General features: G+C 50.6%; 1 protein-coding gene across 1 annotated transcript in view; it reads right to left on the bottom strand.

Moving 5' to 3' along the window:
* LOC146785787 (mast cell carboxypeptidase A-like) overlaps nt 1–19,395 on the bottom strand; it is a 330,342-nt gene that overhangs the window by 124,440 nt on the left and 186,507 nt on the right. The window contains exon 9 of the mRNA XM_085635046.1: nt 11,138–11,340. Within this exon, the coding sequence (XP_085491172.1) occupies nt 11,138–11,340 (203 nt within the window). The remainder of the gene's footprint in view (nt 1–11,137; nt 11,341–19,395) is intronic.

The raw sequence follows: 19,395 nt of genomic DNA, 5'->3' as shown, positions 1-19,395 counted from the left end.
TCTTTGGCTGTCTTTTAGACGTGAGTTCTGTGAGAGGCCCGACAAGGCTGCCATACCCCCGAATGAATCTTCGGTAGTAGCCCGTGAGTCCCAGAAAGGCTCGGACCTCCGTCTGGGTGATGGGTGGGTCCCAGGCCAGGATGGCGTCGATCTTTGGCTGTAGAGGGGCAACCTGGCCACTCCCGACCTGGTGCCCCAAGTAGACCACGGATCCTTGCCCGATCTGGCACTTGCTGGCTTTTACTGTGAGGCCTGCCTGGCGCAGGGCGGTTAGCACCCTCCGGAGGTGCTGGAGGTGCTCACTCCACTCTGAACTGAAGACAGCGATGTCGTCCAGATATGCCGCGCTGAACTGTTCTAGCCCGGCCAGGACCCTATTCACCAGTCGCTGGAAAGTGGCCGGGGCATTTTTCATCCCGAAGGGCATTACGCGGAAGCGGTAGTGCCCATCGGGGGTGGAGAAAGCGGACCGCTCCTTGGCCCCTTCGGTGAGCGCAATCTGCCAGTATCCGCAGGTGAGGTCGAATGTGCTGAGGAACCGGGCTGCCCCTAGTCGGTCAATGAGTTCGTCAGCTCGTGGAATGGGGTGGGCATCGGCTCGGGTAACGTCATTGAGCCCCCGGTAGTCCACGCAGAATCGGAGCTCGGGGGCGACACCGGGGCCGCTGCCTTCGGGACCAGGACCACGGGGCTGGCCCAGGGACTGTCAGAGGGCTCGATCACCCCCAGGGTCAACATCTTCGAGACTTCCGCTTGAATGCAGGACCGGACCCGGTCAGGAACCCGGTAGGCTCGGTGTCTCACCGGCGGGCTGTCCCCGGTGTCCACGTCATGAACACACCAGTTGGTGACCCGGGGGGTCAGGGAGAAGAGGTCGGAAAATTGTCTCAGGAGCCGGCGGCAGTCCGCTTGTTGCTGGGCAGTGAGGGCTGGGGAGAGGTTCACTCCTTCCACGGAGCCATCCTGCTCCTTGACACACAGGAGGTCCGGGAGGGGATCCGACTCATCTTCGGCCCCGTCATCGGTGGCCAGCAGGAGGCTCAGTTCTGTCCGCTGGAAGTGAGGCTTGAGGCGGTTCACGTGCAGGACCCGGAGGGGATCCCGAGGTGACTGGACGTCCACCAAGTATGTGACTTCGCTCTTCCGCTCAACCACCTTGTAGGGCCCAGTCCATCGGTCCTGGAGGGCGCCCGGCTTCACGGGGGCCATGACCCACACCTGCTGGCCCGGCTGGAACTCGACCAGAGTGGCATTCTGGTTGTACCAGCGCTTCATCTCTTCTTGACTTGCCTCCAGGTTGGCCTCGGCCAGTTCTCGGAACTTTCTGGTCTGGTTTCGGAGGGCCAGGACGTATTGGAACACATCTCGGGGGGTGGTCTGGGGTGCTGCCTCCCACCCTTCCTTAACCAAACTGAGGGGACCTCGGACGGGGTGTCCATAGAGTAATTCAAACGGGCTGAACCCTAAGGATTTCTGGGGGACCTCCCGGTAAGCGAACAAGAGGCAGGGGAGCAGGACGTCCCACTTACGCCGGAGGGGCTCTTCTAGGCCAGCGATCATCCCTTTCAAAGTCCTATTAAACCTTTCTACTAGGCCGTTCCCTTGGGGATGGTACGGGGTGGTGAACTTATAGGACACCCCACATTGTTGCCACAGGGACGTCATATACTTCGAGATAAAATTAGTGCCGCGATCGCTCACGACCTCGCGGGGAAAACCCACCCTGGAAAAGATTCCCATCAGGGCCCGGCCCACCACGGGGGCCGTAATGGTGCGTAGGGGAATAGCCTCAGGATAGCGGGTGGCCTGGTCCACGAGGACCAAGATGAAACGGTGGCCTTGGGAGGTGGGGGGGTCCAGTGGTCCCACGATGTCGATTCCGACTCGTTCAAAAGGGGTACTGACGACCGGGAAGGGTTGGAGGGGAGCCTTGCACTTCCCCCCACTCTTCCCACTAGCCTGGCACGTGGGGCAGGACTTGCAGTGGGCCTCTACCGCTGCTCTCATTCTAGGCCAGTAAAAATGGGTCACGAGTCGGCTGTAGGTCTTGTCCTGACCCAGGTGGCCGGCGAGGGGGACGTCATGGGCTAAGCCCAGGAGGAAATCTCGGAAGCGGAGGGGTACCACCAGTACCCGTCCGGATCCCAACTCCACCGACTTCTGCTCACTGTACAAGATGCTATTTTCCCAATAGATTCGGTGTGTCCCGGTCTGGTCACCTGCGGCTTGGCCCTCGGCCTGGCGCCGCAGTCCGACCAGGGAAGGACAAGTGGCTTGTTCCCGGCAAAACTCTTCCCGAGTGGGCCCGCCCTCGTGGCGCCAATGTGCCAACTCGGGTAGATCTCCCAACTCGGGGACCGGGGCGGGGTCGGATGGTGCGGGTTCGTCGTGGGCGACTGACCCTTCTGCTGGGGGGACGGGAGGACCCTCGGCGGGGACTGTACTGGTCTCTTCGATCGGGGTGTTCTCGACTTCTCTCCGGGGAGTGAGCCGGGCTGACATAGATCGGGTGGTGGCGCACACCCACTCGGGGAGTCCCATCATTCCTAGGTGGGCCTTGCGCTTGACGTGCTTCCAGGGAGAACTCTCTAGGTCATTCCCTAAGAGGCAGTCGACCGGCTGGGAGGTTCTTACGGCCACCTTGAGTTTACCTATCACCCCTCCCCACTCAAACGGCACCAGGGCTACCTGACACATACTTTCTCTATTGTCTGCGGAGATTACGGGGCAAAAGACGTTGGGGAGGATCTGCTCCTCGGGGACTAGGTGCCTGAGGACACCGGTGATACTGGCCCCGGTGTCCCGCAGGGCCTCTACCTGGTGGCCATTGATTTTGACGAGCTGCCCGTACTTCTGTGTGTTGGAGGGTAGGAGGCTACCAGGGATCATCTCTCTATCTCCCAGGGATACTAGGGCCATTGCTGCGGGTTCCCACTCCTCGGCTTCCTCAACCTCCTCCCCCAGAGCTACGTTGGCTATCTGTCTCGCAGGGGTGGTAGGGGAGACTTGGGTGGCCATGGGGCACTCTGGGTCATTGGCGTAGTGCCCGGGTTTCTGGCAACGGAAACATGTGACGGTCACCCGGTGTCCCCGTCTCCCAGGGGGCCCTGTCACCAGTGGGGGGGGGCGCCGGGAAAGGTGGAGGTTGTCTTTTCGGGGGGCTAGGCTGGGACTCTCTCGGCCCTCCCTGGTTCCCTCCCCCTCTCTGGTGGAGTGGTCCCTGACCGGCTCGGGGGTACTCTCCTACCATGCCCCGGGAGACTCGGGTGTTGGTCCAGCGGTCGGCCTCCACAGCCAGCTTCCGGGGATCTGTGAGCTTGCTGTCAAGCAGATGCTGACGTAGTTCTATGAAGCAGTTCGCAGCCAGATGTTCCCACAACATGAGGTCAGTGAGTTCGGCCAGGGTGGTGACTTTGCTGCCCTTGATCCACCCATCGAAGGCCCGACTGAAAAAGTTTACATACTCCACCCAGGTGGTGCCCGGGATCTTCCGGCAGTCCCGGAATCGCTGACGGTACATTTCTGGGGTGAGGCCGTATCTTGTGAGTAGAGCCTCTTTCATGTGGCTGTAGGAGGTCTGCAGGGAGAGGGGTAGGTCGAGCAGGGTGTCCCTACCTTCGCTCAGAAACCGCCCCCACAACCCCGCCCCCCAATCCTTCTGCGGGATCCGATGGGAGGTCATGGCGACCTCGTAGGCCCTGAACCATTGCTGAATGTCATCGTTTTTATAATATTCCTTGACCACATCCTTGGGGATGTGGACCTTCTGTTCCGCTGGGGAGGCCGTCTCTCGGTTTCCCGGGGGCCTTCCTTCCTCGCTTCTGGCCTTGAGCTCGATTTCTTTCAAGCTGCGTTCGTGCTCTAGTTGGAGCTTCCTTCCCTCGTGCTCCCGTTGGAGCTTCTTTTCTTCCAGTTCGCCTTGTACACGCATTTGCTCTACTGCTAGCTTTTTTTCCGCTAACTTCAATTCGCCCTCGATTTTGAGTTTGGCTAACTCGAGTTCATGATTGCGGCTTCTCTCTCTGTCCGCGAGCTCTTCTGGGGATAGGCCCCCGTCCGGTACGATGCCTCGCACCTGATTGCTATTGCTTCCATTTTGGGGGGGTTCGGCTTCGTCGGGGCGCTCCCCCGTGCCTTCCGGGCGGGAGGCCCCGGTCTCCACCCAAGTTTTCAGTGCTTTCTGCAAATCCTCTTTAGTGTTGAGACCAGTGGTAGCGATTTTAAGTTCTTTGCAGAATTGCTTTAACTCCTTGTGTGTGTATTCTTCTAGCTGCTCCACCTGGAACACCCTGTTGGCGCTGGTTTCTGCAGGGCTCACGGCGCTCCCTTCTGCCATTTTTGTCGGTAGTGCTTTCGTCGTTCACGGTACGATCTCTAGGTGATGGGCCCGAATCCCGTCGCTTGCCACCAATGTTAGACGGCGACCTCAGAGGAGCCTGGAAGGGGTCCTGACTACCCTGAGTCCCACCCTCAAGGTATCGTAACCGGGCACTGGCGGGAGACTCCCCAGGGGGAGGAATCTCGTATCTAGGATCGTACTTCTGGCACCACACGACACAGAGTGACCACACCGGGTATTCTGAGAAAACAATCTTTATCAAGTAGGTTATCACTGCAAATATGTACAAGGTGAGCACGGGCTCAAGAGTCTCGGAAGGGGTAGGGGGTAGCGGGACAGTCTCTGGTAAAGGTTCAAGCAGGGACGTATCCGGCGCACAGCTCACAATCCTCGAGCTGGGGGATACGATGTTGTAGTCTGGGTCCGGCGGGACCGTGAGGGTCGGTTGGAGCCGCGAGTCACTCAGCGGGCTCAGGTAGAAGTTCGGAGGTCTTACGATCTTCAGGGAGCCGCGAGTCACTCAGCAGGGCTCAGGTACAAATTCGGAGGTCTTACGATCTTCAGGGAGCCGCGAGTCACTCAGCAGGGCTCAGGTACAGGTTCGGAGGTCTTACGATCTTCAGGGAGCCGCGAGTCACTCAGCAGGGCTCAGGTACAAGTTCGGAGGTCTTACGATCTTCAGGGAGCCGCGAGTCACTCAGCAGGGCTCAGGTACAAGTTTGGAGGTCTTACGATCTTCAGGGAGCCGCGAGTCACTCAGCAGGGCTCAGGTGGGTTCAAGTTCCAGGAGCCGCGACCAGGTCGGCAGGCTCTCGTTGTTCCAGCGTCGAATCTACCGGACAGACCCAGAGCACCCCTTGTTATAGGTCGACCCCTCTTTGATGTCCGGAGTCTGTGCAGGCAGGGGTCTTGTCACCTGGGGGTCGCTTGTCGGGATTTCCTGCTATAGTCTTTTGATCTTTTCAGGGCCGGGTCGGGAGGAGTCCCAGACACCCAGCAGGCATGGAGCCAGCCCTCAGGGAGGCCGGAGGGCCGATCGAAACCCATCGTCCCGGGGGAGTTCAGAGGTGCGATAGAACGGCTCCTCCCTCTCTCATCCCCTGGAAGCGTGATGTCCTCCAGCCGGAGTGGCGCCTCTAGGCCCGGTCGCGCTGGGGCCGGGCGGCCATCTTGGTGCATGAAGTGGGCACGCGGGCCCGGGGTGGCCGAAAGGAGAGAGGCCAGGGACGGGGATGTCCGGGTCGGTGCGTGTGTCCTGGTGGGGAGGTTCGGCTGGGCCGTGGGCTTGGGCTGTAGGTACCAGGTTTCGGTGGTGCGGGGGCACGGAGGGCCATTCTACGAGGCCGGGTCCAACAGTGGGGGTGGCAGGAGTGATGGGCATCAGGTCCTCTATGGGTGGGATGGCAGGAGTGATGGGCAACAGGTCCCCTATGGGTGGGGGTAGCAGGAGTGATGAGCAACATAAGCCCTATGAGTGGGGGTGGCAGGAGTGATGGGCAACATAAGTCTTATGAGTGGGTGTGGCAGGAGTGATGGGCAACAGGTCCCCTATGGGTGGGGGTGGCAGGAGTGATGGGCAACATAAGCCCTATGAGTGGGGGTGGCAGTATTGATGGGCAACAGGTCCCCTATGAGTGGGGGTGGCAGGAGTGATGGGCAACAGGTCCCCTATGGGTGGGGTGGCAGGAGTGATGGGCAACAGGTCCCCTATGAGTGGGGGTGGCAGGAGTGCTGGGCAACAGGTCCCCTATGGGTGGGGGTGGCAGGAGTGCTGGGCAACAGGTCCCCTATGGGTGGGTGTGGCAGAAGTGATGGGCAACATAAGCCCTGTGAGTCGGGGTGGCAGGAGTGATGGGCAACAGGTCCCCTATGGGTGGGGGTGGCAGGAGTGATGGGCAACATAAGCCCTATGAGTGGGGGTGGCAGTAGTGATGGGCAACAGGTCCCCTATGGGTGGGGTGGCAGGAGCGATGGGCAACATAAACCCTATGAGTGGGGGTGGCAGGAGTGATGGGCAACAGGTCCCCTATTGGTGGGGGTGGCAGGTGTGATGGACAACATAAGCCCTATGAGTGGGGGTGGCAGGAGTGTGGGCAACAGGTCCCCTATGAGTGGGGGTGGCAGGAGTGATGGCCGTCAGGTCCCCTATGAGTGGGGGTGGCAGGAGTGATGGCCGTCAGGTCCCCTATGGGTGGGATGGCAGGAGTGATAGGCAACAGGTCCCGTATGGGTGGGGGTAGCAGGAGTGATGAGCAACATAAGCCCTTTGAGTGGGGGTGGCAGGAGTGATGGGCAACATAAGCCCTATGAGTGGGGCTGGCAGGAGTGATGGGCAACAGGTCCCCTATGGGTGGGGGTGGCAGGAGTGATGGGCAACATAAGCCCTATGAGTGGGGGTGGCAGGAGTGATGGGCAACAGGTCCCCTACGAGTGGGGGTGGCAGGAGTGATGGGCAACATAAGCCCTATGAGTGGAGGTGGCAGGAGTGCTGGGCAACAGGTGCCTTATGAGTGGGGTGGCAGTAGTGCTGGACAACAGGTCTCCTATGAGTGGGGGTGGCAGGAGTGCTGGGCAACAGGTCCCCTACGGGTGGGGGTGGGAGGAGTGATGGGCAACAGGTCCCCTATGGGTGGGGGTGGCAGGAGTGAAGGGCAATATAAACCCTATGATTGGGGGTAGCAGGAGTGATGGACAACAGGTCTCCTATGAGTGGGGGTGGCAGGAGTGATGGGCCACATATGCCCTATGAGTGGGGGTGGCAGGAGTGCTGGGCAACAGGTCCCCTATGAGTGGGGGGTGGCAGTATTGCTGGGCATCAGGTCCCCTATGAGTGGGGGTGGCAGGAGTGCTAGGCAACAGGTCCCTATGGGTGGGGGTGGCAGGAGTGCTTGGCAACAGGTCCCCTATGGGTGGGGGTGGCAGGAGTGATGGGCAATATAAGCCCTATGAGTGGGGGTGGCAGGAGTGATGGGCAACAGGTCCCCTATTGGTGGGGGTGGCAGGTGTGATGCGCAACATAAGCCCTATGAGTGGGGTTGGCAGGAGTGATGGGCAACAGGTCCCCTATGGGTGGTGGTGGCAGGAGTGATGGGCAACAGGTCCCCTATGGGTGGGATGGCAGGAGTGATGGGCAACAGGTCCCCTATGGGTGGGGTAGCAGGAGTGATAGGCAACATACGCACTATGAGTGGGGGTGGCAGGAGTGATGGGCAACATAAGCCCTATGAGTGGGGGTGGCAGGAGTGATGGGCAACAGGTCCCCTGTGGGTGGGGATGGCAGGAGTGATGGGCAATATAAGCCCTATGAGTGGGGGTGGCAGTAGTGATGGGCAACAGGTCCCCTATGAGTGGGGGTGGCAGGAGTGATGGGCAACATAAGCCCTATGATTGGGGGTGGCCGGAGTGATGGGCAACAGGTCCCCTATGGGTGGGGGTGGCAGGAGTGATGGAAAACAGGTCCCCTATGGGTGGGGGTGGCAGGATTGATGGGCAACATAAGCCCTATGAGTGGGGGTGGCAGGAGTGATGGGCAACAGGTCCCCTATGGGTGGGGGTGGCAGGAGTGATGGGCAACAGGTCCCCTTTGGGTGGGGGTGGCAGGAGTGCTGGGCAACAGGTCCCCTATGTGTGGGGGTGGTAGGAGTAATGGGAAACATAAGCCCTATGAGTGGGGGTGGTAGTGGTGCTGGCCATGCAACCCCTAGGGTGGCCTTTTGCTAGTGGCCAGGATATGGATCCTCTGGGTGTGTGACATTTGGATGGTACGTGTCGTTTGTTTGTGTGGTGGGTGTCTGACTTACCGTCTGCGCCGTCCGCGTCTGTTCCTGATCCGGTCATAGATGTACAGTACTAGTATGACCTGCGCAATGGGATTCATGATGTGTTCGTCTCGTATACGCTGCTTGTTGCTCCGTCTCGTACCCGTTGCAAGCTGGTCCGTCTCGTAGCCGTGGGTAGTGTTCTGGCACAATTCGTACCTGATATCCTTCTTTTCCGGATGCTGTTACGTGCTGTTCGTGGCGACCCGTCCGGTGCGTATGATTTGCGCACCGTACTTGTCCGGCCGGAAACTGCTGTGGATACTGCTTCCGGGCGACTCGATTCGGCGTTCGGAGGTACGGCTCGGACGGAGAATGAAACTTGAATTACAGCCTACGTGTCGGTCAGTTATGCGCATCGTACTTCATCGCCCGGATGGACCGGCTCCTGGTATGAGTCGATCGCAAGGTAAGGCTACGAACAGCTCTTGGTGAGCTGTCCGACCCGGATCGGAATCGACCCCTTATTATACTATTCAGTTCATATCAATTTATAAATATTTTATTTAAGCACTACCCACCCAATCTCCCAATAAATCATGCAACCTGGCATTATAATTTAGCATATAATGTAAAACGTTTATAATATATAACTAAATAAATAAATAACAAATACAAAAAATGTAATCAACTAAAATGAATATAAAGTTTAAAAACTACTACCTACTGAATCCCCACTAACTAAACAACCCCAAAATAGAATACTTTAATATGATATAAAAATAATTTCTTAATAAAATAATGAGAATTAAGACATTATACAATACGATAAAACTAGATTATCAAAAATATTATTCTAGTAAACTATATTTAAAACTTAAATATTACTATCAAATACAAAAAACATATACTTACATTTAATGGTTTTGTGTACAATGTTTTTGTATTCATGATATTGTGCCCACAATATTATGGCCCATTTATCTGAGTTGTAATGTAGGTCTACCAACTTTTCACTAATGTCCATAGTATTTCAATAGATTCTGGCATCAGTGCTAACTTGAAGAAAACACCAAAAATCTTCAGGACTATCCTCATACTCTACAATCCTTCTTTCAGTTGTGTGTGGGGGTGATGGGGTGCCTCAAGCCGGCTTCCTAGCCCAGATGAAATGCTCCACTCTGATAAAGGCAGACAAGGCCTCCACTGTATCACTTGGTTAGGCACCTTCCAGTCTTAGGAGAAAAGATTCACAGGGGCAATCAAGCATCACTTACATCAACTTTTCACCCTTCAACTCTGTAACCAGCAGGGAACCTGAGCCAATTGTCCCAGTGCAGAAGTTGAGACAGATGAGGGGGGTTCCTTCTCACAATGAGCATGCAGGAATTCTTCATTGCAGCAGAAAATGAGTATTTCGTTTCTGCAGATTCTCTTCTTGGAGTGAGTCAAACACAGTGTTTTAATGATCAGCCAGTCAGTGGATGTGCCACTAACCAATCCTAATTAAAATACCAGGCTTTCCACTATTGGTTTTGCAGCAAAGTGGTGCATATCCTAACCTGAGAACTTGCTTTCTGCCATCAAAATCATCTATAAATTCCTTAAACCAAATACCCATGATCATTAATGTCTGCTCAGCTGTGTAGAGGGTCACCTTGCCTCCCACCACCACCACTTGACTTTATTGGTCATCCTTTTTAGCTTCTAAGGAAATCTGCACATAAAAAGATATCTATTTACATTTCACTGGGAAGTTTAGGAGTGGGAGGGCCAGTGGCGTAATGCAAGTTGAGGTAAACCCCCTGTAAAGTACAGGGAGGGGCCCCTCTCCGGACTCACCTAGGAGCTTTCTGGCCATGGTTCAGCGCTGAGAGGGCCTCCCTCACACTGTGGGAGCTGTATTCCCACTGGCAGAGGCCCTACAGTCAGGGCAGAGACCTCTGTGCGTAGCAATATCCTTTTGTATGATGCGTTCTCTGCCCCAACTTCAGAGTCTTTGCACTAAAATACAGTTTTGTGAATACTGAAAAAGCGTAAACTTACACGATCACTGTTCACCCTCGTGAATCAGGACCACAGTATTTATTTTCATTCATTCACAATAAAGCACATAGGTGACTGTTGGTTCTTTGGGTATGGTCACTACCTGCATGTTCCTACTCCAGTTAAAGAAATTGAGGACAAACAAGAACATGGAGATGCGCAATCTAGTGCATCAAGTAATGTGTCTTCTTTAGCAATCTTCACATTAAAATCCAATGAGAGTGTTAATTTCTCTTCATTATGAAGTGCAAATTAATTATACAAACCTTACAGTTGTTACTACATATCTTAATACTTGACATGACACAATCTGCATTTAAGTTATCTGTTTAAGTAACCTTTTGCTGCATATTTGGGTATTGGAACATTGGAATGTATTAGACTATAATAGATCTCTAACAACATTTCACTCAACTTGGTAATTTTAGAAAATGTATTGTCTTGAGCCTCATTGTGGAAGCTAAACAATAGTGAGGAACTCAGAACCATCATCCAATAGCCCCCCCACGGACACGATGAGGAAGTCTAGATAAGGAGGAGCATCTGCTAAACGTACAGCAAAGAAGGTGCCTTCTCTAGCTCATCTGCTTGGTACTTCAACTACAAACCTATTACTTAGGGGGTTGTTTAGGAGCATATTTGATGTAGAACCAATGAAGTGCCACCACACTATCTGTATAAAAACATTATCAGCCAGGCTAACAAACACAATTTCCCTTTAACAATTACATCAATAAAACAAATATGAGTCCTTATCTACATAGCAGTTGTGTCTTACTTCATTGCCTTGATAGAGTTAGTGTCATAGTCTTTGTTTCACATATACATCTCTTCATAATAGATACTAACTAAAAATCCATGTCATTAGATAAATATTATTTAATTGTATCTCACATAAGGTCTTATGATAAATGAAAAAAAGATGATTGAACTACAGTGTGTACATATCTACAAAGTAAAATACATTAGGATGTAACATGTACTGTATACCTACCAGGTCTTCGTGAGTCGGAGCCAGGTCATAGGTATAGCCATAGGGGTACAGCAGCATTTCGGAATAAGCATGGAAACTTAGATAGGCCTTGAGGGAGTGAACATTTTTTCGAATGAAATTTGCAACAACCTTCGTTTCCTTTTCAGACTCTGCTGCAGCTCCACAATAAATTTCCTCACAGGGTTCATTTGAAGAGCCTATAGCTGCAAGTAAGATTTTACATTAATATTGTTTTTTAACTTTACCAACCATAGTACCCATCAGTGTTCAGAGGACAATGACAGTTTTGTTTATTACAATAGGATTTTGCTGTTCTGCTATTTTTAAGCACATAGAAGAGGTAATCCAAATATTTACCATAATAGAGTCTGATAGCTATTGAGAGGGATAAACATGTTTGGTATACAGTCGTGCGATGGTGACAATTATGAATGTTTTGCCATTACTGGTATTTATACTATGATTGCCATTCACTTTCTTACAGTTCTTGGATTGTCATGGCTGTTTCCACTCTACTCTGGCTCAGTTCATTTTGATACGCGTGGTAGCTTCTGTTACCGCACATGTTGCCCTTTTGAGTTTTGCAAAAATATCAGCAGGTGAAACTTGCAGATGTTTATCAAACCTTTGGATTTGGTGCAGTAAGCATTAAAGTCCAAGAATACTATTGATTGCATCCAAAAAGATCCGACTCAGAGTATTTTATGTATTCTATGTATTCTATATATCACACCTTTGGCCGCACCACTAGCAATGAGGGCCTTTATCTTTAAAATATGCAGCTTCCATATCATAGGTTTCGAAGTATTTGAGAGGATTGAGACTCAAACATGGAGAGGTGTTGTTCCTTAGTTGGCCAAGAGGAATGTGCTAAACATTGAGTATGTATTCAGGTACTTTTGCAAGACACGCTCAAATAAGTGGGGATGCAGATCTGAGAGAGGACATCTTTAGGGTGATGAGAAGCTGAAATAATGCTGGGAGTGTATAGATTTATTGGCATGGATTTGTTGTTGTAATTGTTTTTTTGTATGCATGGAAATGCTGGAAAACAAGATTAGACTGTGGACCTGCATGAATTCTAAAAGAGGGAGAGTGCAGTGTGAGTATGTTGTTCTGTGCAAAAAATTGAAAAATGGTTGGCTTTTGAGAAAGTGTTGAAACCAAAAAAAGGAAAGTAACATGTTAGGGAAGGTGGGGGTGCTGTTTCAAAGATACAGAGGTTATCCGTGTTTATTAGCATATTAGAACAAAATTATTGTGATCTGGAAATGGATGTCATCAATACGTTTAATAAAGGAAATCCTTCATGAGTCACAGCCATCAAATTTCATCAATTAAACATTTCTCATTTTATCATTTGGAAATATTGCTACCTAGATTTAACCTTAGAAGGTGCATAGTTGATCTACGAATCATGAATTCATCACATTTTATTTAGAACTACTGAAAAATTGTTGAATCTGCAATCTAAAAACAATATTTGCAAAGAATCCACATATGGTCCTTGCAGCTGCTTATAAAGCACAACACAATCACATTTCTTAAAAAGTGTATCCTAATGGACAGACGGAGGAATATTTACAAACAAATTAATTGAACACTTGCTCTCATATTTCATTTAAAATAGATTGTTCGACTTCTGTTCTTTAGCGGGTTTGCTCCACATGTTGGCAATCTCTCATTGTTCACAGACCCCATTTGAATAATGAAACAAGGACCTTGGCATAAAACTGCACTCTTGATGTTGAAAAATCAATGTGGGCCTGATTCACAAAGGTAAACTCAAAATTCTGTACATATTTCTGATTGTTTGCTATTCACAAAGGGATTTATGAGTAGTGTCTTTATAAGTGTGGAGTCTCCAACCATACAAACGTATCTAGCAGGATTTCTTCATTGCAGCAGAAAAGGAGTTTATCTTCTTCAGATACTTTCAGATTCTCTCTTAGAGAGAATTAAGCAGAGTGTTTGAGGAGTCAGCCAGTCAGTGGCTTGACCGCTAGCTAATCCTAATAAAAAATACCAGGCTTTCCACTACTGGTTTTGCAGCAACATGGACCATTCCTTACCTGGGAACCTGCTTTGTGCCATCTAAAGTATCTCAAAATTCCATGGACCAAATGTAGAGGGCCACCTTGCCTCCCACTACCACCCCTGAGCTTTCTTGATCATTGTTAGAAATAGGATATCTGGTTGGCTAAGGCTTGCGCCAAAGCCAGGCAGAAACCACCACTCTAGTCAGGGCAAGGGAGTTACACGCTGAAGATAACCCCTGCTCACCCCCTTGGTAGCTTGGCATGAGCATTCAGGCTTATCCCAGAGGCAATGTGTAAAGCGTTTGCGTAACACACACTCACAGCAGCAACACACTAGGCACACTACAAAAGGAACTCCACACAAGGTTATATAGAAAAATATCCTTTGTATTGTCATAAACACATTGGAAACATAATCACACATTTACACAGTGCCAACTGGCACTAGGCAATATTGACAGGGGATTATATACAGGACCAGGCCAATCGGGCCACAGTCAGAACCATCAGAACAGATAAGTAACTGTAAAACATAACCAGTAACTACTGGTACACTAATGACCTAGGTATTATCACATTAGCGTTAGACACCATCCTAACATATCAAACCATGATATTAGGCATAAGCAGTAGGCATAAACTACATTAGGCCACCAAACCTCATCAGCATAAACACATTAGCAATAGGCCTCACCAGCATAAAAACGTCATGCCTAACCTCCTAAGCATAAATACATTACACATTAGGTGTCACCAGCATAAACACATTACGTCTGAATCACAATTAGGCCGGAACATATTATGCATTGGTCATCACGTCAGGGCCTTGCGCCCTACCAACACTCTACACTAACAATTGAGCCCCACTCACCGGGCTCCCCTCGAGGACTCCGTGGGTTATATCTGGAATCAGGCACCACAATGGCTAGCGGCCTTGCTCACGGGACCTTTCCTCTCATCTGCCACTCACCAGGGCTCTTCCTAAAGGCTCTGTATCCTCTCGGGCAGGCTCCTCATGATGGGGTAGGCTCCCGCTGGTCATCAAACTCTTCAGGCTTCCACTCCGTCTCTGGCCACCGGACTGCAGCAACACACAGGGCTCTCCCCAGTCACGGGAGCCCCGCTCCGCAAGGCTGGAACCTCGTTGGTCCTCCGGCCGGCACTTTCCCTCGCTTCCTGCTGGCTTCTTCTTGCGTCTCGCAGCCCCGCCCCCAGTCAGGCTGACTCTGCCTGGCTTCCGGGTCGGGCCGCAGCAATCTCCGGGCACCTGCGATCGGCGATTTCAGAGTGCGGGGTGGGCTCCCGCCACACAGCAATAATGCGGGGGTAGGCTTCCGTTGTTGAAACAACACCAATGCGGAGGCAATACGGGGTAGGCTCCCATTTTCCATAAATACAAAAGTGGGATGAGCACCCGTATGAAAATAAATACAAAAGCGTGGTGGGCACCCGCTCTCTCTGGTGAAACTGTGGGGTGGGCACCCGACTTAAAGGTACCGAGGTGGGTTGGGCTCCTGCTCGGTTTTCAATTACGCAAAAATGCAGGGTGGGCTCCCGCTCGATGTCATGACGGGGTGGTGGAATCCCCACGTCGGGATTCCCTCGAGTTGATAAGCAGCTCAGCGCTGCAGGGCCCACACGCTCCTCTTCTCTGGGGCCACAAAAACGGTGCAGCGCTCACAAGGTGCTTGAATCCCCCAAGCTTCAGGGCAAGGGCTGGACAAGGTATCCAGCAACCAAAACAATCTAGCGCATACTAGGCGCTAAGTCCAAGGCAAAGTTCAGGGGCACAAGGCTGGGCTCAGGCAGGCCAGCACACACAGCCCTCCAGCAGGGAGGCAGTCCCTTGTGGCGGTTTTTCCTGGAACCCAACAGCAGCAGCCCCCAGCGTCAGAAAAAGCACAGGAACCAGCTCCCAAACATGGGGTCACAGCCCCTACATTTATATTTTGTTTTCCTTAGTCTGCCCTGGCACAGGTCTTGGGGGAACCAGTCTCAACTGGTTCTGGGGTGTTTTGGAGTACTTTGCTTACAGTGCGCACACCCTCCTTTCAGAGAGGGGGCTCTGCCATCAGACAAACTACAGGGGGGTGGAGCCAGCATTGTAGAGGCCAGGCACTGACCTATTCAGGGACCAGGGATTACTCCTCTCACTACTCCCAGCACAGATGTCCCATTCAGCCTAGCACTGACTCACCCTGCCCCTCCTGGAGCCACACATACCTCACCAGCCCCTGTCACTCACAAGCCAGACATGCAATTCACATCAGGCAGGCAGACACATAGCACACAGAAATGCCAACTTCTAAAATAGTTATAATAAATCTGCACTCACCATTGCGTATCACTATTCCAAACATACCAAACTTGACCACGCTGCGCCTCCCATATTAGGGATTACCACTGAAACACTTATGAGGGAATCCCCAATGCACTCCTATGGGAGGGCAGCCCCACAGTAGTGAGAAACTAAAATGGCTGTTTGTCACTACCAGGACATGTCACACACTTAAGGTAAATGTTCTATCTTTTACCTACAATGCACCCTGCCCATAGGGCTAGCTAGGACCTACCTTAGGGGTGACTGACATGTAGTAAAAGGGGGTTCACAGACATGGTACACACTTTAGGTGCCACGTCACAGCGGCAGTAACACTGTGCGCACAGGCCCTGCAATGGCCTATCTCAGGCTTCTGAGATAGGTTTGAAAGGCTACTTTGGTGGGTGGCGCAATCAGCGCTGCAAGCCCATCAGTAGCATTTAATTTACCAGCCCTGGGTACATGGGATACCACTTTACAAGGGACTGACAGGTAGATTAAATAGGCCAAACAGGGGTAGACTAATCTTACCATATTTAACACAGAGAGCGCACACACTTTACACTGGACAGCAGTGCTAAAGTGCCCAGAGGCCTAAAACCACCAACACCATGTCAGAAAAAAGGCTAGGAGAAAGGAACAAAGTTTAGGGATGACCCTGCAAATAGGGCAAAGTCCAACAGTCATCCTCTCAGCGTTTAACAAAATCTACAACCCTGACCCCACACTTTTCTAAACACAATGATGGACGGAGCGCTGAAACTTTTCACTCACCCCCATTCACAGATCTGGGTTGAATCCATCATCGTTCTTTAGCTCACTTTGCCACCCCAGTTCAGACACAGCTATATGCAGGTCAGTCTTGTGCCTCATGGGAACAGTCCAGCCTGAAACTGCCAAGCCATGTCTTCCCTGGACCGGAAACAAGCATCCTGGGACCATTTTCGGACTAACAGCCCTCATCAGCCAGGCTAGTTTTAAACCAGTGGCAGCCTTCCTGCAAAATATGGCTACTCCCAATCTTCTGTGCATCCTTTCTGGATAGAAAATGGGTTACAGACTCCATGTAATCACAAATAGCCAAATGGCAGTCTCCAAGAGGTGTCCTCTCTTATATCTTGGACATTTTGTGTTCATTCCTTTAGGGTGGCTGTTAGACAGCAAAGCCACCACATTGTATATGTAGACTAAGATGCTTGGGTACTCAGATGGGCTTGTCTCACTCTTAAGGTCTAGAGTCAACGAACATCAAGGCAAATGCTTGCAATGTGACAAATCTCTCGTAATGGACATGCCAGGACTTTGAGCGGTCACCATATGTCCTTTACTTGTCATGACTCTCAAGGGTTCAGCATCAAACGCCTTGAGTTGCTGTTTTTGTTTGACCAGGACCCAGTCCCTGTCCTCGAAAACCATGTCCCGAGAACATAGGTGCTTATCTGCATAGGCCTTCATCTTGCTTTTGCAAGAAGTGTCAGTGACACGAATATCATCAGTGTCTATTACTCAACTCGTGATTATTGTGGTAGCATTGTCCCAATGGCTCTTCTGAACAGCAAGGTAGCAGGGTTTTGACCTGTTGTGAAATGGAGAGTTGACTGATAGGCATGAAGGGCTGGATATAAAGCTGATTTGAATCAACCGCTCCTTCGAGACCGCCTCCTTCTCCGATGACTGGAAACATGACGAGATCAACCCTCTACTGAAAAAACCCTCAGTGGACCCCACCAACCTCAAGAACCTCAGACTGATCTCCTTCCTCCCAAATCCGGCGAAAGTCATAGAAAAAGCCATCAACAGTCAACTCGCCTTCTTCTTAGAAGAAAACAACATCCTCGACTCCTCCCAATCGAGCTTCAGGAAGAACCACAGCACCGAAACTGCCCTACTCGCTGTGACAGACGACATCTGCTCCCTCCTCGCTAGAGGGATTCCTAAACAAAGCTGTCGACTGGATCCGCTCATTCCTCTCCGGCAGATCCCAATGGGTCAGACTCCCTCCCTTCCTTTTGAAACCCACACCAACCACCTTCGGAGTCCGCCAAGGATCCTCCATCAGCCCACTCTATTCAAATTCTACATGGCTCGCACACATCTATCGTCAGATCACATGTGCACAACATCGTATCGTACGCAGACGACACCCAACTCATCCTCTCCCTATCCAACGAACCCAAGATCTCCAAACATAACTTTCAAAGTGGAATGGAAGCAGTCACCAAGTGGATGAAGAACAGTTGATTACAACTCAACATGGACAAAACGGAAGTACTCATCATGGGCCTGCACCCCGATGCCTGGAACAACAACTGATGGTCCCCCGCTCTCTGAAACCCTCCAGCTACCACGGACCACACACGCAACCTCGGAATCATCCTGGACTCCGAACTAAAAATGGACCACCAGATCAGCGCCGTCACCTCTTCCTGCTGTAACACCCTCCGCCTACTCCAAATTTCTTCTGTTAGGGCAATCAATTGTTTCTGGTGTTGGAAATGTGGACAGTATACTTCAAGAGAAATAACTTTAAGATGCTGAATGTCTTTCATCTTAGTTGGAGTTCTTTCAAGTGCATATTTTCTGATATTACTTTATTTAATCTGCTAACGTATTTGGGCTACAATCCTAACTTTCCTGATTGTATTCATGACATTATTAGGAGACCTGGGGTAAGGTCAATGTTCTGCATTTAGGTGAAATATTTGATAGGCATGTTTTAGGCTCATTGGGGAATAAACAGTTTTCTCTTCCCTATACAGTTTCTTTTAGATATTTTCAGTTGTGTCACTTTATTTTTAGTCTTAGGGAAGAAGATCCGAACCATTCTGAGGATCCAGGTTTGGACCTTATAGAGAATACACAACTTAAAAGGAATATTGGGCTGGTTTATAAGGTAATATATCAGTCGTTTCATGATCATTCCGTGAATCCTGTTCAGCGTCAGGCAAATAAACGGATCCACTTACAGAAGTAATGGTTGCCAATCTGCAGCAGAGTAATGTCTTGCCTCTTTTGAACTTGAACATCTCGCATATTAAGGTACATCATCCTAAATGCATTAATGACTGGTACTATACTCAACACCGGCTATTTGTTATGAAGTTGCGGCAGGAAGACTGCTGATTTGGTTGTGGACTCCCAGAGCTAATTTCGTGTATGTTTTTGCATCCTGTTCCAAGTTGTGGCTGTTTTGGGAGTTCATGTTTGGCAAGCTGTATGGCATTTCCAATCTGTCAGGTGCAGCAGACTTGCGCTGATTATGCTGGGACATTCATCTATTATCCCTTCCCATTTGTCTGGTCTTTTTTCTGCTATGTTTTCTAGACTGGTGTAGGCAAATGTTTGGCTTTCTATTGACCCTCCTGATCCTCAGATTTTTAGCCTAAGTAGGTTGGAGATGATATTAACTGAGAACAATCCACAGAGGGGGAAGCTTGGTCAGATTTGGCATCTTGTCCGTGGCTGGCTGGCAGATGTGGCTGTTTCCTGGGACCTGTCCGTCTCGTCTTCTCTTTTGTTTTCCCGCCTCTGTGGCATGGTCCTCTACCAGGGTCAGGCCATGCATAAATGTTTATGCTCAATTTGGAAAAAAATCTGTGTATGATTAAGGATTTTGATTTTTCTGTTTTCCTAGTATGTAAGGAGCTCTTGGCCAATCTGACCTATTGTTGTTGACTCTTTTTTTGATACTAATATTGCTGTATCTCAATTTGTTTCTTTACTGGAAAACAAAAATGAAAAAACAAATAATTGTTGGTGGAGATGGCCCGCTACTCCAGGTGCCACTCATTTCCCATGTTAAGTTTAATAAAACATGGGGCACAAAAAATAGGTTCTGCATCAAATGGAGTATCAGATTTTCTTTTCTGCATCTGACGTGAGAGCATTTTATCTCCTCA

Source organism: Triturus cristatus, chromosome 11, assembly GCF_964204655.1.
Source record: "Triturus cristatus chromosome 11, aTriCri1.1, whole genome shotgun sequence".
Classification (NCBI taxonomy): Eukaryota; Metazoa; Chordata; class Amphibia; order Caudata; family Salamandridae; genus Triturus; species Triturus cristatus.
The sequence above is the reverse complement of the archived record's forward strand: the minus strand, read 5'-3'. Positions and strand labels throughout refer to the sequence as shown.